The following is an 18,580-nucleotide window of genomic DNA, read 5'->3' as shown; positions in this document are numbered from 1 at the left end:
TGGCTTAAATTTACAGCCTAGTTTGCAATCTTGTTTTGATAATATCCATTCATTTGAAGTCTGTCAAATATATTTAAATATAATATGCTTGATCTGGTTTGTCTTAGCACATTATACACTCGATGTTTGTGGATTAGTCAATCATGGTTTACTACTCAGGACAGTTTATGAACTTAACCAGTAAGACTTATTCCAAGTGATTTGAGTTTAACTCAAATATGATCAAAAGTGTATAAAACAGAAAGATGTAGTACATTAAAGGAGAACAATTATATTAAACTTAAACAACAGATAGCTCAAGACTTGAAAAAACGGGAAAACCTACAATTGTCATTAATAGGAAGGATTTCAACAATTAAGATGAACATTCTACCCAGAATTTTATTTTTGTTTCAAACAATACCAATTAGGCTTGGAAAAGAATATTTTGAGGATTTAAATAAAATTGTTTTGAAGTATATATGGCAAGGCAAGAAAGCAAGGATAAAGTTAAAGCTTTTACAGGATGCTAGATTTAGAGGAGGGTTTGGCCTGCCTAATTGGGAGTTGTACTACCAAGCTGCAAATTTGATGTGGGTTAAAGAATGGATAACATTAAGGAAAACTAGATTGTTGACATTAGAAGGTCATGATTTGTTGTTGGGTTGGCATGCTTTTTATGGTATAAGGAACCAAAACACAGGGGTATTTTAGAAGACATTATATACGGGAGTCTCTGTGGTTAAATTGGGAGAAGACAAGAAAACAATGTTATTTGAAAATTCCAGTTTGGTTATCGACGATAGAAGCGTTTTCTTACCCTATAATTTATAAAAAGGAACAAACAGTTAGCTATGGGGAATTACTATATGAAAAGGGTGAACTTAAATCGATGCAAAAATTAGAGGAACAAGGTATACAGATGAATTGGTTTTCATATTTGCAAATACATTCAAAGTATTATGAGGATTCTAAAGCAGAGGGATTTTATGATAAACAAACTGATTTAGATAAGATTTTGATGGGTACTGATGAAAAGGTGATTAAAAAATTATATGGTTACTTATTGGAAATTAAGTTGGAGGAAGAACAAGTTAAAGAAACTATGATTGCTTGGGGGAGGAATTTTGGATATGGGATTGACTTAGAGAAATGGCAGAAATTATGGTTGCAAAATTATAAAATGACAATGTCTACAGCCTTTAAAGAAAATTTGTATAAGATGTTTTACAGGTGGTATTTTCCCCCCGACAAGGATAGCAAGAATGTTCAAGAACAAATCGGAAAAATGTTGGAAATGTCATCAGAAACCTGGTTCATACTACCATATGTGGTGGACTTGTGAGGATGCTAGAAAATATTGGACTAAAATCCGCATGTGGCTGGAAAAAATGACAAAGAAGCATATAGACTTGAAACCGGAGCTTTTTTTACTGGGAATTTTACCAGATGCTTATAGTAAAGAGCTGAAATATTTGATTGTAAATGTATTGACTGCGGCTAGGATTGTATTTGCAAAAATTGGAAAATGAGAAAATTCCATTGCAGGAAGAAGTCATAAAGAAAATATTGGAATGTGCTGAGATGAGTAGATTGACTTTGAAATCAGAGAGCAAGAAGATAAACAATTTTATATAGTTTGGGATCTTTTCTATCAATGGTTGAATGATGAAATACAAAAATAGAAATGTTAGATAATAAGGAATAATATTGATTCTATTTTTCTTTTCTCTTTTTGGTACTGGATATTATATTTATATAATATTTTTCTGTTTCTTTTTTTTTCTCTTATTTAGGATAGAATTGGCACGATTATATGATTTGTTTTAGAATAAATTATTTAAAATATAGTTATCTCACAAAGGCATGATCGTACAAAAGTCTAGTCAAATTTCTTTTTTTAATAGTGATATTATGATTTATAAGTTTGTATTGACAATAAGAGTTATTATACAAGGTAATTGCAATTGTGACTATGAGATGAGTGCACAAAACTGATGAACCAACCGACTCACTGTTTGTATATAAATATGGGGGAGCTGATGTTTTTATGTTTTGTCTGTTTGTTTGTATGTCAAAAAACAATAAAAAATCTTTGGAAAAAAAAAAGTGTATAAAACAGAGAAAACATAGAATGCATTCTCAGTGACATGCTTTGCACATTCTCACTTGTCCGCTATCACTTGTAACTGGTAGAGATAGAGTTCATAGCTCCTGAGACGTATGTGGCATGGTACATTTCCTTAAACCCAATTCCAGTGCTGGGTAGGCGATCCTCAATCTCAAATGTAATTCCAAAGAGGTTCAAACTGGAAAATAACTAGACTGCATGTCTTAAACGGTTGAAATATAAGTAGCATTCAAGACGCTACAGAATAAAGTTTAATGACATGAATTTTGTTTGCTATTATTTTCTACCTCAAAAGTAACATATTTTTAGTATTACATACCTGGCAATATCCCACAGAAGGATTATGGTGCCCATATGCTACTAATACATTGTAGAGTGTTTTCTGTAAACAGGGAACAGCAGTTTTGCGGAACTTTATATTATCTGGAAATGTCCTATTTATGTCTATAATTTGAAAAAAGAAACATGTTAAAAATTAATCCATGGAACAAAGTTTTGGGAATTGAACCCAATTTTAGCACCCAACTTTTGCATGAATTTATGATTAAACAAATGATAACATATATGATATTTTGCTCAAAAGTAAAAACCTACATCAAACATTTTAGAGAAATTCTAGTAGGCTTTGTTTTTCTTTTATCCTACAAAATCCATCAATTCTCGCCAGACTGCACTTCTAGATGCATCCTAATGAATAATTCTTGAATGGAATTTAACTTCAAGTAAGTAAAAAGAATCTTAGAATTATATTATAAAAATATAATTTCTCTATATTTTTTAAAAGATTGTGGTTTAATTACATTTACTGCTGCACCTTAAAAATCAAAACCGGCTAGATAGATAGATAGATAGATAGATAGATAGATAGATAGATGATAGATAGATAGATAGATAGACAGACATGAAATGAAATTAAGGGACTGAAAAACCTGCCTCTGTTAAATTGATGCATTTCTGTGTCAAAGTCATTCAAAAATATTTTTTCAATAAATTCAGTAAATTTACTTGTTTGCAATCACTTTAGCTTTAAGAAATATATCACTCCTAAAAACTGTGAGCAAAGACTAACTTGTATGAATATACACAGTAGCTATATCTGAAGGGATAAAAGGGACAGCTAAAATATAATTATGTAATGCATTTTGGCTCAAGTATCAAGAATTTTCCATCATGTTCTTCTTCCTCCTTTCCACATTTCTGGGCAGGCCCAGTATTCAGTAAAATAGGTTTGCTTTGTGCCAGCACCCAGAAGGCAATGCGCACCCCCTCTCATCCCCTACGCATGTGTGCACAATCCCCCCCCCGCCCCCTTAACTGCACTGCGCCTCACAGCTGATTTTCAGTGGGATTGAGGCCTTTTTCGGCCTCTCAAAGGCTTGAGGAGGCTTCTGCAGGCTTCTACAAGCTTTGTAGGCCAAAAACTAGCCCCATTTCATCACTTCCGGTATTTTCGGAAAAACAGGAAGTGACAAAATGGGGCTAGTTTTCTGCTGCAAAGCCTGCAGAAGCTTTCCTCAAGCCTTTGGGAGGCCGAAAAAGGCCTCAAACTCGCTGAAAATCAGCTGTAAGGCATGCTCATGTGCAGTGAGGTAAGTTTGCCTGCAGCTCGTGTGCCGGCACAAATGGCTCTGCGTGCCACCTGTGGCACACGTGCCATAAGTTTGCCATCACGGCTATAGAGGAAGCAGTGGTGCTTGCAGAGATGCTTAAACAGTCATATGTTACCTCATACAATGTTAGTTATATGGCTGAATGGCCCTGCTTTTAGGATTTTACTTAGAACAGCCACAAAGCAGTATAGAGGCAATCCTTGACTTACAACCATTCATTTAGTGAATGGTTCAAAGTTACAATGGCATTAGAAAAAGTATCTTATGACCAGTTCTCACACTTATGACCACTGCAGCATCCCCACTGTCATGTAATCAAAATTTGGGCACTTGGTAACTAGGACTTTTCTCGCCACATTTTCTGGATACTGCAGCCATCATAAATATGAGTTAGTTGCCAAGCATTTGAATCTTGATCATGTGACCATGGGGATGCTGCAATGGTCGTAAGTATGAAAAATTGTCATAAGTCACTTTTTGGTGCCATTTTAGCTTTGAACGGTCACTAAATGAACCGTTGCAACTTGAGGACTACTTGTAGTTCTTTTTCTTGCTCGTGAGCCAGTTGGCACATTTCCAGGAACCTGATCTTTATCACATAGGTTGCATGTGACTATTTACATTCTAGACCATGACTTTCTGGTAACTCAGTTTTTGCCCCTAGTTCTTGTCCTTGTATGTTTTTAACATTTTCTCAGCCTTGTTAGCTTCAACTGCTTCAACAAATATCTACTCCAGTCACACTTAAAATGCCAGATACAAAGGCCTCGGATAGTATTCTTAATTGTTTCTTGAGGATACTTGAAGGGGTGGGATTCAATTTTTTTAACAACCAGTTCTGTGGTTAGTTGGTGAGCGTGGCTTGGTGGTAATGTGACTGGCTGGGCGTGGCCAACTCAACATCACTCACATTGAGGCATGCGTCTCCTCGCCTGGCTTCTCGGGACTGTGGGGATGCTGCAATAGTCATAAGTGTGAAAAATGGTCATAAGTCACTTTTTTCAGTGCCATTGTAACTTTGGTCACTCCACATAAGCAAAGTACCAGCAAAGGAGGGGGGAAAAAACTCCAGAGACGTTCCTGAGACAAGAAGTCTAGTGCTGCCAAGAATGTAATAAGGGTTAACGGAGAGGCAGTTTCTGTAAGCAACACCAGAATGTTTCCTTCCTTCCTTCCTTACAGGATTAGGCCAGTAATTTCTTCTAACAACCGGTTCTCCAAACCGTTTAGAATGTTAACAACCGGTTCTAGCGAATAGGTGTGAACCTGTAGAATCCCACCCCTGGATACTTGCTTTGTAAACAGAAAATCTTTTTGCATACTACTATTGTATCAATTTGCTTATGTCAATTAACATTTGTCACATACAGAGAAAAATATTACCTTGTAACTCTGATTGCTTTTTTCTTTCCTATGAAATCCTCCAAATTAATCTATCAAGATAATTCCAAAAATACTACTTGTTTAAAAAATAGTAGTAATTTAATTTCCAAGCTAAAGCAGCAACAACAAAAATAGAGTAAAAGATTTCATCATTCAGTTTTAGTGTTCCACAACTTCATGACCTTCAGAGCTTAAAACTTCTACCAGCTGAACTAGGTCAGAGGCTGCAGCCCAAAATAGCCTTTCTCCACAAGGTGGAGAAATATTCACTATGCAATAATGTAAAGACAGTTGAAGAAAGGCAGCTTCACTTGTTTAAAACAATCTTCTCAAACATAGTGTTGTCTAGATGTGTTGGAATTTTACCATCTCCTATTGTGGACATTTTTAGAATTGCAATCCCAGAACAACTGTCAGACAGTTGGGAAAATCTAGTGTAGAACATTATTTAGAGATCTCTAGGACTATCTCTCATCTTCCCACAACTACTGTAATTTTAAAAAAATGTAGCAAGTAAATGGAAAAGTTATCACAGAATTCTAAACTTGCAGAAACTAAAACTTAAGAGCTTTGTATTAGAATGAGAACTAGACTAACAGCAACATATCTGCCAATTTTTCTAACAGATAGTGAGAGAGAAGGAAAAATAATTCAGTGATTCTTATGATAATGTTTTAATTGGCATTAAAACATCGCTTCAATGCAAAATAACAATTGTCTATTTCATTCCTCTCCATAATTCAAGGGAAATTTTGTTTCAAGGGAAACAAAATCCTAATACACACATACACAAAATAATGTATAGACAAGTTGTCATGCCCTTGTTGGAATCTGATTCCGAGTGGAAGCTCGAGCAGCTGACAGCGAGTGGGAGTATGGCTGTGGAAGAAACTGGGGAAGGGCACAGTCTGGCTGGGCAGTCAGAGGAAGACCCAGGAACACCCCCTCTTTATCCTAGGGCACACAGGAACAGAGAAGGAAGCAACGTGAGTTACGTGGGTTATGGGGGAGAAAAGGGCCCTGATTCCCTTCATTAGCTGCAGCTGGGGAAAGAGAATTTGCGCACAGAACCTTGCTGGAAGCAAAACGTGCATTATTTTTGTTTGTCAAGTCTTATCTGAGTTCTGGCATCCTCCCAACTGTGTGTGTTTCGTTATCTTTTGAAGTCTGCAATTCCTTATCCTGTCCTCTCTTGTTAATTGCTGCAGCGTGGTTTGTGTTGGTTTTTATTTATAATCTATACGTACTTTGGGTTTGGACTGAATTTCTTCCATTTAAAAACTGCTTTTGGGAGAGTTTTTTTTCCAGCCAATGATAACTGGACATTGGGGGCCAAGTTGGAGGTATTACAGGGACTTTACCTACTTTTGGGACTTTGTTGCTTTTGTGCCACTCCCTGGGTCATCACACATGTATTTTGAAGCTAACCTGTCATAATAGTTTCCACAAGTTTGCTGTTTTGGTCTCCTTCCAATAATTTCTGGTAGTAACCTGGGTTGTGATCCATGTGAGACCGAGCACCACTCACTATCATCCAGACTTCGGCACGGTGCTCATTTGGAATGCCTTTTCTGATATAGCGTTTAACTGCAATAATTAAAACATATGTTTGAACATGTAAAAGGATCCCATAATGAAACCCAACAATTAAAGCTATACATAGTTACAATATATTAAACATAGTAACAGAGGAGATACAGGACCATGTTGTACCATCATATGTCAAGGTGAATTCAATGTTGTTAGTGTTTCATTCCCACCTTACAATTTCATATTGTCCTTCAAGTTGAGACATATTAATAACCACAGTAACTTTGGAGTCACTTCAGGCCTCTTGCACTAACTGAAAGAAGCCGCCTAAAACCTGCCAGATGGAGAAGAGGATAAACATCCCATGAGACCAACTTGGAAACAGAAAGCATTTTGGCCAGGCTATCATGGTGTCTTAGAAGTTAATCAGCTCAAACTACCAAGTTCTGCCACCTCACACTATGTTGTGAATATATAGACTCATTGCCAATCTGTGTCATAACATTCTTATGTGAAGAAGGAACTTCTTAACTGCTATGCTAGGTGTCCCAAGGAAAGTGTCCCAGTGCATCATTTAAGGTATTTGTCAAGAAAAGATGTTCCATTATTCTGGTTTTCCCCCCTATTTTTCTGCTTCGCAGAAGAACAGAGGACCTAATTTTCATTATAAATTAAAACTGTTTTTCAAAGGGTTCCCTGGAAGGTTTGTCATTTAATGTTCACTATTCAGAAAATCATAGTCTTTTAATAACAATTTGGGACCCATTACAATTTACAATCACCAAGGCTATGTAATTATATAAATACATAATTAAGGGAAGAACTTAAACAGGTAAATATACTACAACTCCCACTTATGCAGAGAGAATATGACTAATGGCTCAGTTCATTCAATATAATAGTAAATCTAAATTTTAAAATAATGACTTGTCAAGTAAACCACCATGACTGGATTATATAAAGCTAAATGGGGGGAAAAATGAAAGAAAAAACGAATGGCTTAGGTGAACGTCCAAACAGAGCTCCTGTTTTAAAATGCACACATTCGGATAGAAGTAGATGCTCCTGCCACCTGATAAATTGGATTTTTCTCTGGGATATTTACACCAAGAAGAAAATAGTATATCTGAATATGTCAGTCTTCTATTTTTCTTTGTTACTGACCCTTCCCTAGCACAGTTACTGATTCTGAAATAAGGTGTCATTGTGTAAAGAAGAACGGGGGGATTGAGCCTGCATGCATATCCATTATTCCTTAAAGCTGGTATCTTTTTGAAAGAGAGCCCAGATCTCAACTGAAAGAAAGCCGCTTTGAGCTCTTGAGACCATGTAGCCTTTTTTTTCTCTGCCAGAAGAATAAAATAAAGCTACCAATGGAGAATTTTACAACACAGTTAATTTCTGGAGGCACTAAAAATGTGTTGTTTGTTTTGTAAAAGCTTATCAAGAAAAAAATAATTCTGTATTTTCTTAAGTATAGAGATTTTCAGTTAAAATGTTAGTCAAGCTTGTTGAGAGAGAGGGAGAGAGGGAGGGAGGGAGAGACTTAAGCAAAATAAAGAAAATTAAAAAAAAAAAGGAAAGGAAAACAAGAGGGCAATGACAAAGATCATATAGAGCAAAAGTGTAAAACTCAAGGCCCACAGGCCGAATCCAGCCCATGGGGTGCTTAGATCTGGCCCACGGGACCACCCTGGAAATGTATTTATTTTTATTTTATTTATTTATCTGATTTGTCAATCGCTTACAAAATAATAGGTATAAGTATAAACATGAGTAAGAACACAGAAAATAGGTACAATTAAATGGGGACAATAGGACAGGGACGGGAGGCACGATGGTGCACTTATGCCCGCCCCTTACAGACCTCTTAGGAATGGGGTGAGGTCAATAGTGGATAGTTTGAGGTTAAAGGAGTTAAATAACAAAAGACTGGCCCATGGAAACGGAGCTCAGGAGTTGAAATGCAGCCCACCCAGGCTCTGTATTCAGCCGGGACAGCCTCCTGCAGCCCTCTTATAGTAAAAACGGGTTGCAGGAGGCAGTCCCTGCTGAAAATGGAGCTGGGGAGAGCCATGTTCAGCCTTCCCGACCTCCGCACATAGCCCTCCCATACTCCGTTTTAGCAGGCAGAGGGTTGCAGGAGGCCGTCCCAACCAAAAACAGAGTTTGGGAGCCTGTTTTCTCTGGCAGAGTGTTTGGGCTACAGGCACCCCCAACACGAATGATGTCAAACTGGCCACGCCCACCCTGGCCCCTGAGGTCAAGCACAACCCTGATGCAGCCCTCAATGAAATCAAGTTTGACACCCTGATATAGAGTATGTTGGGACTCCTTATAAATGTATATGTACTGTATATAGTTTCAATAAAAACAATCATATTGTGATCTTCCATTCATAATCTGTCTATCAAAGCAGCTCTTTTTTAATTTGCCAGAAAAGATTCTGTCTTCAATCCATTGAGAAATGGGGGCCATATTTATCTTATTGTGTTGAAGGATCACTCTATTAACCACAAGGAAGAGTCATCAGGATGCCCAGAATGTCATTCTGGAATTTTAAAATCTGTGCATGGGTATGATTAAGATGTGCTGAATTAAATCTTATTTAAATATTCATTACACACGTGCAGCTTAGCCCAACAAACCTAACTCCATTCACCATAATAATATTAGTAGTGTGGTGCAGCAACGCGATTGAGGAAAAGATTATACAGAGCACACAGGGACACACATGGGATAAATATCAGCATATACTTAAATGTTTTTTTTTCCTGGCTTAATAGGCAGCAGCCACAGTTCCAGGAAAAAAATGTAATATGTGTACCCCATATACACTCCAAATCTTCCCTTTCGATTCAAGATTTCTCTGCATAAAAAGATGGTAGGTTTGGTCTAGTTAGCATATGTTGAGGGCACCAACTTGAACAAAGGCCAAATATCACTTCCCTTTTGAACCCTACCAATATTTCATTTGCTAATTTAATTGATAATCTAATCAGCTCACCTATTGGCCTTACTGCTTTTATAAAATGCTGTTAATTTTATAATTGTACATCATCATTTAAATAGTATCCATAAAAACAGTTAAGTAAATAATATCATGTTGGATTTAAAATCTCCTCTGCCAAAATATTTTAAATAGAAAAATGTCTTTTCCTTTATATTTATTCTTCTTCTTGCTTCATATATATCAGTAAGAGGCTGTTAAAAAGTACAGGAGTACATATTATCTGCTGTTTAGATAGCTATAAAACAAATTAACTTCAGTTCTCAGAACAATCAAACCTTGGACTGTATATCTCTCTTAAATCTATGGATGTTTTAGCTTATTTATTTTCTGCGGAACAATTCAGATTGTGATATTGTGTTTTCTCACTTTTCTACTGCATTTTTCAATGGTCTTTGAAAATCTACCAACAAGAATTAGGGAAGCCTAGAATGGCACCAGATGTGATTTTGGGATCACTGTGGCAAAAACAAAAGTTCAGAGAATCTGTTTTGTGATTACAGAAACAGAACTGATGGAAACAAATATATGAAGAAGTTCAAACGATGGTTTGCTACCTAAAATATAATTATAAGTATAATTTAAATTTATTTTATTGATTTTATTTGCCGCTCATCTCATAGCAAATTACTCTGGGTCACTCTTTAAAAATAAATTGTATGCATTCATTCAGCATTTATGTTTTCCTGTAATAATTTACATTTATAAATCTACCTTTTCAAAAATGCTATGTATTAGAAATTGATACAGAAAAACTGCTTTTTGTCCACAGATATCAACTCATTGTTCCAGTTTGGCAACAAATAATTAATGTTTATACCAATACACAGATTAAATTAACTTCTTGCAAGGGCAGAATCTACCCAGAAATTAAACCAATTTGTCAGTGATGAACCACAGAGGCTAGGCATTATTGCACTTCAGTTTTGTTAATTTATTATTAATTATGAAAATTAATTGCCACATTTCTACACAAGTTTCTGGGGAAACAATGACAAACAAGAACTCTGAACTAAGAAGCATAGGCTCTCCCAAAGGATGGTACTACAATGAAATAAAATATCTTTTGAAAAAGATAAAAAGTTGCAAGTTAAAATGAAAACTATTTGTCCCAATTTCATATTTAAACATGGTGAATTCTTACCTTTTATGTTTTTCTGTACCCTTGTGTTTCCCTTTAAAAGTTTGGACCATTTAATTGCTCTTCGAGTGAGTACCACTAAATATCTAGAAAAGAATTCTTCATAGGTTGTATAGTCAAAGTCAGCTGGTCTTTCAAAACCATATGGATCCACACTATTTCAAAAGAAAGATCATTACAGAGACATAAAAAACATGCAGTTAAGTGAGAGTGATTCATTAACCCAAACTTAAAACAGAAGGAGAAAATAAAGTACAAATGTAGTGCCCAACAGATTTAATAAAGTTTCTCAATTCCAAGGTATCTACCTAATAGCAGATGTCTCTTAGGACAATGGAACCATTTCATACAAACCACTGTTTCTGGATCTATCCAAAAAAGGAGGAGAAAATATCCTTAAAACTTCAATTTATGTGTCATTTGAACTAGAGGCTATTAACAAAACTAGTTATTTTAAACAAGCTGGTTTCAGAAACAATGAAGCAAACAGAGCTCATTTTAGTTGACATTAACTGCTTTATCAGCTTGGATGATATAAAAAAGATAATGTTTATTGTGTTTTATCACTTTTATAATGTATTAAATAAGTTTTCAACTGTATGCTGCCCATTTATATTGATAAATATAAAGTTGTTCATAATTGCTGGTGATTACACAGTCACAACTGGGCACATTTCTGGGAAACTGTATGGAAATGCTGAAAAGTGAAATGTCTTCAAAAGAAAAAGCAAGAAAGTCCAGTTGCCTCCCGAAAAAGCACCTTTGGGACAACCATAACCTGGATAACTGAGAATCTCTACAGACTTTTACTACTTATTAGGGAGCCTCTGTGGCGCAGTGGTTAGAGTGCAGTACTGCAAGCTATTTCTGCTGCAGCCATCTGCCTACAATTTGGCAATTCAAATCCCACCAGGCTCAAGGTTGACTCAGCCTTCCATCCTTCCAAGGTGGGCAAAATGAGGACAATATGCTGACTCTGTAAACTGCTTAGAGAGGGCTGTAAAGCATTATAAAGCGGTATATAAGTCTAAGTGCTATTGCTATTGAAATGGGTTGCTGTTGTTGTCTTTTTATTATTATTTTTTTAAAACTTTCTAGTCAGTTCTATAATCCTGTTAGTCCCTGGTAATCTGACCAACTATAGTGAAAAATGACTTTGAAGATCTGCTACCAAGACAACAATCAGATAAATGAGGCTGGAGCCTAGAGCAGCAAAGCGGTTTATGAAAAGACCTCAGACAACCTCCATGCTTAATTCACAAGATGATAAAAGGCAGAGAAAGAAAACACATTCAGATCTGTTAGATTTTGTTACAATGGCTGATCTAATAAAAGTAGCTTTAAAACTGTAAAAAAAAATCATGCTAAAAATATCTGAAATTTCTAAATTTCTCACATGGTCTTAAATGAGAATGTCAAAATTTACAAGGTATTACCTGAGAAAATTAATATTTTATAACATTTGAACAATTTAATTTTTAAGAATTTTTGAACATTGAGGTTCTATGCATCTGGGAGTCTTACAGACAATTTGGCACCCATGAATGCTGCACTGCCAATCCAGCGTGCTTGTGAGATTTCTAGGAGATACAATGCAATGTATGTTTCTTTCAAAGAACATGATCATATTCCAGGTGTCATTTAATGACCATTCATTCAGCATTTGAACTTGAGATGGTCATGAGTGACTGGTATTTATGATCAAACCTTATACTTAAAGCCCCATGGTCATGTGATTGCAATTTACAGCCTTCCCTGCTGACTTCCCACAAGCAAAGCCAATGGGGAAGCTGGCAGGAAGTCAGAAGACACAGTCTTGTGAAGTTCTCAGTTAACAACCTGTGCAGTCCTCTCTTAACAACAGTAATCTGGAATTCTGGAACTACAATTGCTAAGCAACAGTCACATAGTTAGCATTGTTACAATAAAGACTACCTGTAGCATGAAAACTTATCCAGGTTACTAAATATTCCTTCATGCATTTCATGCAATTGAAATAAATTCTAAGTGAAAGTATATTTTATAGTTTCTACATTGAGTAAACCATAATTACAATTTTTAAAGTAGAAGCATTGAAGCAGAATAGGGGAAAAAACTAGCCATGCCATAAAAGGTATTTAAATAAAACATTTTAAATTCAAATCTAGCCTTTTATTATACAGTATTATAAACTCACCATCTTTCAGCTTATCCGTTGTAGGGAATGGGATAAATCTAATCTATTTTACAATGCTGCTGCAGGTACTCCTTGACTTACAACCACAATTCAGAGCAGAATTTATATTGGTAAGCAAGGCTGTTAGTTAGTCATTTGTGGTATTATGAGCTTTTCTACCACAGGGATTAAGCAACTGCAGTTAAGTGAAATACACAGTCATTAAGTGAATCTGGCTTCCCTCGTTGATTTTTACCTGTCAGATGCCAGCTGGGAAGATCACAAATGGCAATCACATGATTCCAGGACAATGCAACCATCGCAAATATATGCTGGTTAAGTGTTCAAGTTCTGATCACATGACTGTGTGGATGCAGTGATGTTCATAAGTGCAAGGGCTGGGGGTAAATCACTTTTTTCAGCGCCATTGTCATTTTGAATGCTCACTAAACAAATAATTGTATAAGTAGTTGTTGCTTAGAGACCATCTGCAGTTACAATGAACTCTCCCAAAAGATATTTATGACCTTGTTCCAAAATTCCAACAGGGGTGCCTTCCCTTCCAGTCACATGACTGTGTTTTGGTTACCTGGTAACCAGCTCACCTTTAAGGCCAGTTGCAACATTCTGTGATTGTGATACTATTTATGGGGGTTTTTTTGCCAGAAACAGGCTTTTTTGGCTCATTTCTGGCAAAAAACACCCAAAGAAATGTAATCAACTTAGAACCATCTTAACTTACAATGGAAATTCGGAGTTCCATTGGAGTCATACAAGGACTTCCCGTAATTCAAGGACTACCCAAATTAAGGTAGATTTACTGAGATGTATCAATATTATTTTTTAAAAAACGTTTGCTGTATCATTATGCATCAAAGATATTAAGGGTACCTTTAATGTGTGTCAAGGAGTAATTATTTCACAGGATTTTGTATAAAGCAGAGGTGTCAAACTAGCTCCATTTTCACTAACAGAAGGTTGCAGGAGGCCGTCACAGCTGAAAACTAAGCTTGGGAGCCCACTTTCTTTGGCAGAGAGCTCGGGCCACCACAGGCACCCCTAACATAAGTGATGTCAAGTTGGCCACACCCATCCTCACTACACACACACACACACACATGGCCCTGGCACCCAAGGTCAAACACAACCCTGATGCGGCCCTCAAAGTAATCAAGTTTGAAACCCCTGGTTTAAAGGATACTTAAATAAACTTTTCAACAAGGATTACCACTACAACGATTTTTTTTTTTTAAGTTAAAAAAAATTGTGATTCCTGAAATAATGTATCAGGTTAAAACCCCCCAAACTAGTTATTTTATAAATATAGTTATTTAGAAATTAGAATTCCACTGCTACATTATTGCTTCTCTGGCCATGCAAAAAAAAAAAAAGGCATATCAATCAAAGGTATTTTCTGTTCCTTTATTTTTAGTTACTTGAATTCATACTTGTTCAACAAAAAATAAAAAATTGTAATATACCACATTTCTACGGAAAAATATCTCATAACATCTAAACAGGTAAATTTGCCTTTGGCATCTCCTGACTTTAGTATTTAATATATATCATAGACAGCCAGACAATAAAAAATTAACTCCCTTTGTCTGAAATTGGCTCTTTCCCCCATTTTGATGTGCAACAGAAAAATTAATAAGTATTGGACACAGGACTCTATTTTGTTCTGAAGGGAATATTAATCATTCCTGATGTCTCATTCGTCCCTCTGACATTTTCATTCCGAAAGCAAGTCTTTCCACCTGCAGAAAATCTAAGCAATTTACAACATTTAGCCTCTTCATATTCTCCAGTAACTATCATCTTCTGCACACTGTTTAACAGATTCTTGTCTGAGCCTAGAGCTGACCTTCAATTAAACCTTTAAATAATAAAATGAAAGTGTTCAGCATTCATTCAGGACAACCGTGAACAGTAGATTCTGAGAAGAGCATCTAACTAAATATCCCAACATCTCATCCTGCTTTTTAAAAGCTCTTCATGCCAACTTCCCAATAAAAGGAAGATAATTTCCCGGACTCTACATTAAAGTAAAGTATTCCCAAAATAAGGACATCTTACTGAATTCACCGTTTTATAAATGTAACTCTCCTATGGAAGGTAAAATAAATTGTCCTTGTTTCTTCTCAGATAAACTAGAAAGTGTTAGTATTAGATTATCCAAGGGTTAAAAAAAAAAGTCTTATCCTGAGGAAATCTGCACTCAAATAACAAACAACAAAACTGGATTAAAACATGGTTGCCTATTTGCGGTTGAGTGTGTTGCGGAAATACAGCCCCTAGCAATAAAATCCTGAAAAAACAGGATTGGGCCAGGCAAACACACACCCTCGGTTTGACCGAATACCAAAGCCAACTACACCTGGCTCCCCCTGATAAACTCGTCGCCCATTCAAAGCTAGGCTCGCGGTCCTCGAATGGCAGGTCAGCTACTCAACAAAGGGAAATACTTCTGAGAAGTTCAGCCCTTCCAGGACAGAAAAGGAGCTCGAGGATTCATCCCAAATGTAGGAATCACCGCCTCCCCCACCCCACGCGCGTCCTCCCCCTCCTTTTTTTTTTTTTTTTTGCCCGCGATCCTACCCAAAGCCCTTCTTTCCTTCATTTGCCTGTTACACCTGACGGGCCACACCGCTCAGGCCAAGCAAAATCCTAGTTGACCCCGCACGCCCCTTCCTCGAAACCCAATCCCCGGGCGGAGAGGAGAGGAGAGGAGAGGAGAGGTCGGCGGCGTACCTATGGACGCTGCTTTCCCGGCTCCCTTGCTTCGCTCGTCGCACTTCCTCCCCCTCCATGGGAAGGGCTCTCTCGGGACTCCTCCAGCACTGAATGGTCGGAGGGTTTCCCCCCGCCTCTCTGCTCTTGGCTGCAGAGCCCCTCAAGCCCACCGAGGCGTCCACGAAGGGGGCTGCTTTCGACGGCGCCGCTTCCCGGTTCCAAGAAGAGAGCGCCCGGCGGCTAGCAGCGAAGTCTTTTTTTCAGGAGGCAAGAAGGAGCCGGTGCGGCCAGGGGGGGAGCGCCGCAGCGATACTTCTTCCCACGTTGGAGGGGAGCGGCCCCAAGACTACCCGGCTTCCAAGTTCAAGCAGCGAGCTCGGTCCCTTCAAGGGTCGCTTTCCCCCGCGCCCGCTCCCGAGACAGGTCCAAAGGCGCGAAGCAGCGCTTTTCCCAACACCCGCGATAGCCCTTCCCTCTTCCCTACCTGCTTTTTAAACCCTACCTCCGCGAAGGGAGCTCCAAATGGCGCCGCCTTAAGGACAAAGCAGGCGTAGCCGCTGGAGGGAAGAAAAGGAACCGCTGAGGAAAGGAGCGCCACACACACGCCCGGGGAGGGGGGCGTCCCTCCCACCACCTGCCTCGGCAACTCCGACCTGCGCGCGCACCCTCACATGGCGGAGCGGAGCGCGAAAAGTGCAGGGCGGGACAGTCTTGCCAGCGACGAGGAGGGGATCCTCTCTCGATCCCTTCCTGTGGGGAGGCAGACCCCTCTCCCCCGCCCCCGAACCCGTTTTCGGGTCGAGTACAGCAAGGAAGAACGTGCGCTTCGGCGGTGACGTTTGTGGTTCCCCTCGGCTTTGATTGACAGGGTTAACTCAATTGTTTGAGGTTTTGTTGTAAAGACACCGAACCACAGGCTAAAACCACACTGGGTGGTTGGATTCGCATTAGAAACCAAGCCGCACGTTTTTTTTTAAGCTTGCACGGTATCCTAGCACAAAACTCGTTGTGCTTTTAAAAATCAGTGCTGCGGAATCTCCGGGTGCCTGGACTCCGCTCCTTAGCAGCTTGAGGTATCCTATGAATGTGCGTTGAGGCAGAAAAGGGGCTGCTCCGATGCACTGCCCCAAATCCCACGGAGGGAGATGGAGTGAGGGAAGGGGAATCCGTTAAAAGGAGGATCAATTTTAAGTAGCTTATGAATTCACTTTTCCGCAATAGGTGACCTCCAGATAATGGCATCTTACTGAAGCCACAAGTAATATCCTTAAGCTGATGGGACATGTTAAGCCCTCAAACGCTGCTTTTCTGAAAGTGCTTGAGACCTTCTTTTTCCAAAGCGTGAGAGGAGACAACGACAGAAGGTTAGATAAACCATAGATGCGTTGATTGCTGGCCTTCTTGGTTGAGTTACTATTCTGGTCCTGTTCCTGATTATTGTTTTTCTTTTAACGTTGTTTTAAAATTTTCTTAGCAGCCCAGAGTCACATATTGTTAAATGGGGAGCCATATAAATTGAATTAACCAAATAACAGATTTTACCTAGAATAACAGGAATTTTTTTGTTATTGAAGTCCAAAATGGAATTTTTAGAAAAAAGTATATGGGTTTGATTTCCTTTGTCAAATAACCAAAGAATGTCAGTTACAAAACCTTTGCTGTTACAGATTTCTAATTTCCTTTTTTGTAAGAATCCCAGGTTGATGTCATTGTGAATGTAAATAAACCCTACCTTTCAAATCATGTGCTTACTGATAGTTTCAGCTGTGCGTTTGCCATATCTGGGCAAATGGAATAATTAAGAAAGCTGAATGTTTTCAATGAAACTATTCTGCATTTAATTTCATCTTTGTTTAGTTCCATCTAGTATTGCATTTCACAGAATCAAAATATTCTAATATATATTAGAATATAAAAATTGTTTTACCAGTACAGGGCATAGTGAAATAGAAACTTTTCCCTTAAAATCCTAAATTAAAATAAAAGAGAATTTGAAGGTGCTTCCCCTTCAAATATTGGGGAAATAAAAAAGAAAGAAATTATCTTCAGTGACATTTCCAAAATATATGATTTTTTCCCACTACAAAAGCTACACGTGACATTTCTAAATACTGTATATTGGGAGGGACTATGGTTCCCATAGTTTTAGTGAGATGATTGAGGATTCTGAAATTTGCCATTTCTGATGCGGGGAAATATTTGCAGTGAAAAAAATTAAGATGGTGTAAAAATGAAGATTGCATTTAAACTAACAGAACTGGAAGGTTTCAGTTCTCAGCAAACACATAATTACCTATCATACAATTCTTTACTAGACTTTGCTAGTAATATAATGATCCAATAAAAGTTACAGACAGTCCTTGGCTTATAACCATTTGTTTAGTGACTATTCAAAGTTACTAAAAAGTTACTTATGATCAGTCCTTAGATCATCACAATGGCATGATCGCAATTTGAACATTTGGTAACTGTCATGTGATTGCCATTTGTGATCTTCCCAGCTGATTAACAACCACTTCACTTCTACAGTGATTTGATTGAAAACTGGCAAAAAACCTTGAATGAACGTAGAGAGACGTATGAATAAAGTCATTGTGTTCCCTAAAAGGATGGCAATAAAGCCAACCTGCATAGACTTGTGGTATCAGCACAATCTTATACTCAAAAGCAAATACCCCAGAACTGAACTTTATTTTGATTTGTTTTTGTATTTGAGAGAAAGAAAGATGCTTCTGATAGTCCAGTGCATGTATGTTTTTATCTATAATAGCACAGTTAATCACCTTTTAAATTAGTTAATTACCACAATGCCTCTTCAGTGTTTAGTCATATCCTTTCTGTGATATATGTATGTACAGTAAGTATCTAGTTGCATTTAATTCCTGATGAGAAGTTTTAGCTTTTACTC

General features: G+C 37.7%; 1 protein-coding gene across 1 annotated transcript in view; it reads right to left on the bottom strand.

Annotated features, from left to right (window-relative positions):
- GRTP1 (growth hormone regulated TBC protein 1) overlaps positions 1–16,184 on the bottom strand; it is a 33,002-nt gene extending 16,818 nt beyond the window's left edge. The window contains exons 1-4 of the mRNA XM_026707375.2: positions 15,691–16,184; positions 10,788–10,939; positions 6,532–6,690; positions 2,430–2,554 (exon numbers count right to left, since the gene is read on the bottom strand). Of these exons, the coding sequence (XP_026563160.1) occupies positions 2,430–2,554; positions 6,532–6,690; positions 10,788–10,939; positions 15,691–15,749 (495 nt within the window). The 5' untranslated portion in view covers positions 15,750–16,184. The remainder of the gene's footprint in view (positions 1–2,429; positions 2,555–6,531; positions 6,691–10,787; positions 10,940–15,690) is intronic.
- Between the last annotated feature and the right edge of the window lie 2,396 nt (positions 16,185–18,580).

The sequence above is a fragment of the Pseudonaja textilis genome, chromosome 8 (genome assembly GCF_049901715.1).
Source record: "Pseudonaja textilis isolate UNSWEBS1 chromosome 8, rPseTex1.2, whole genome shotgun sequence".
Classification (NCBI taxonomy): domain Eukaryota; kingdom Metazoa; phylum Chordata; class Lepidosauria; order Squamata; family Elapidae; genus Pseudonaja; species Pseudonaja textilis.
The sequence above is the reverse complement of the archived record's forward strand: the minus strand, read 5'-3'. Positions and strand labels throughout refer to the sequence as shown.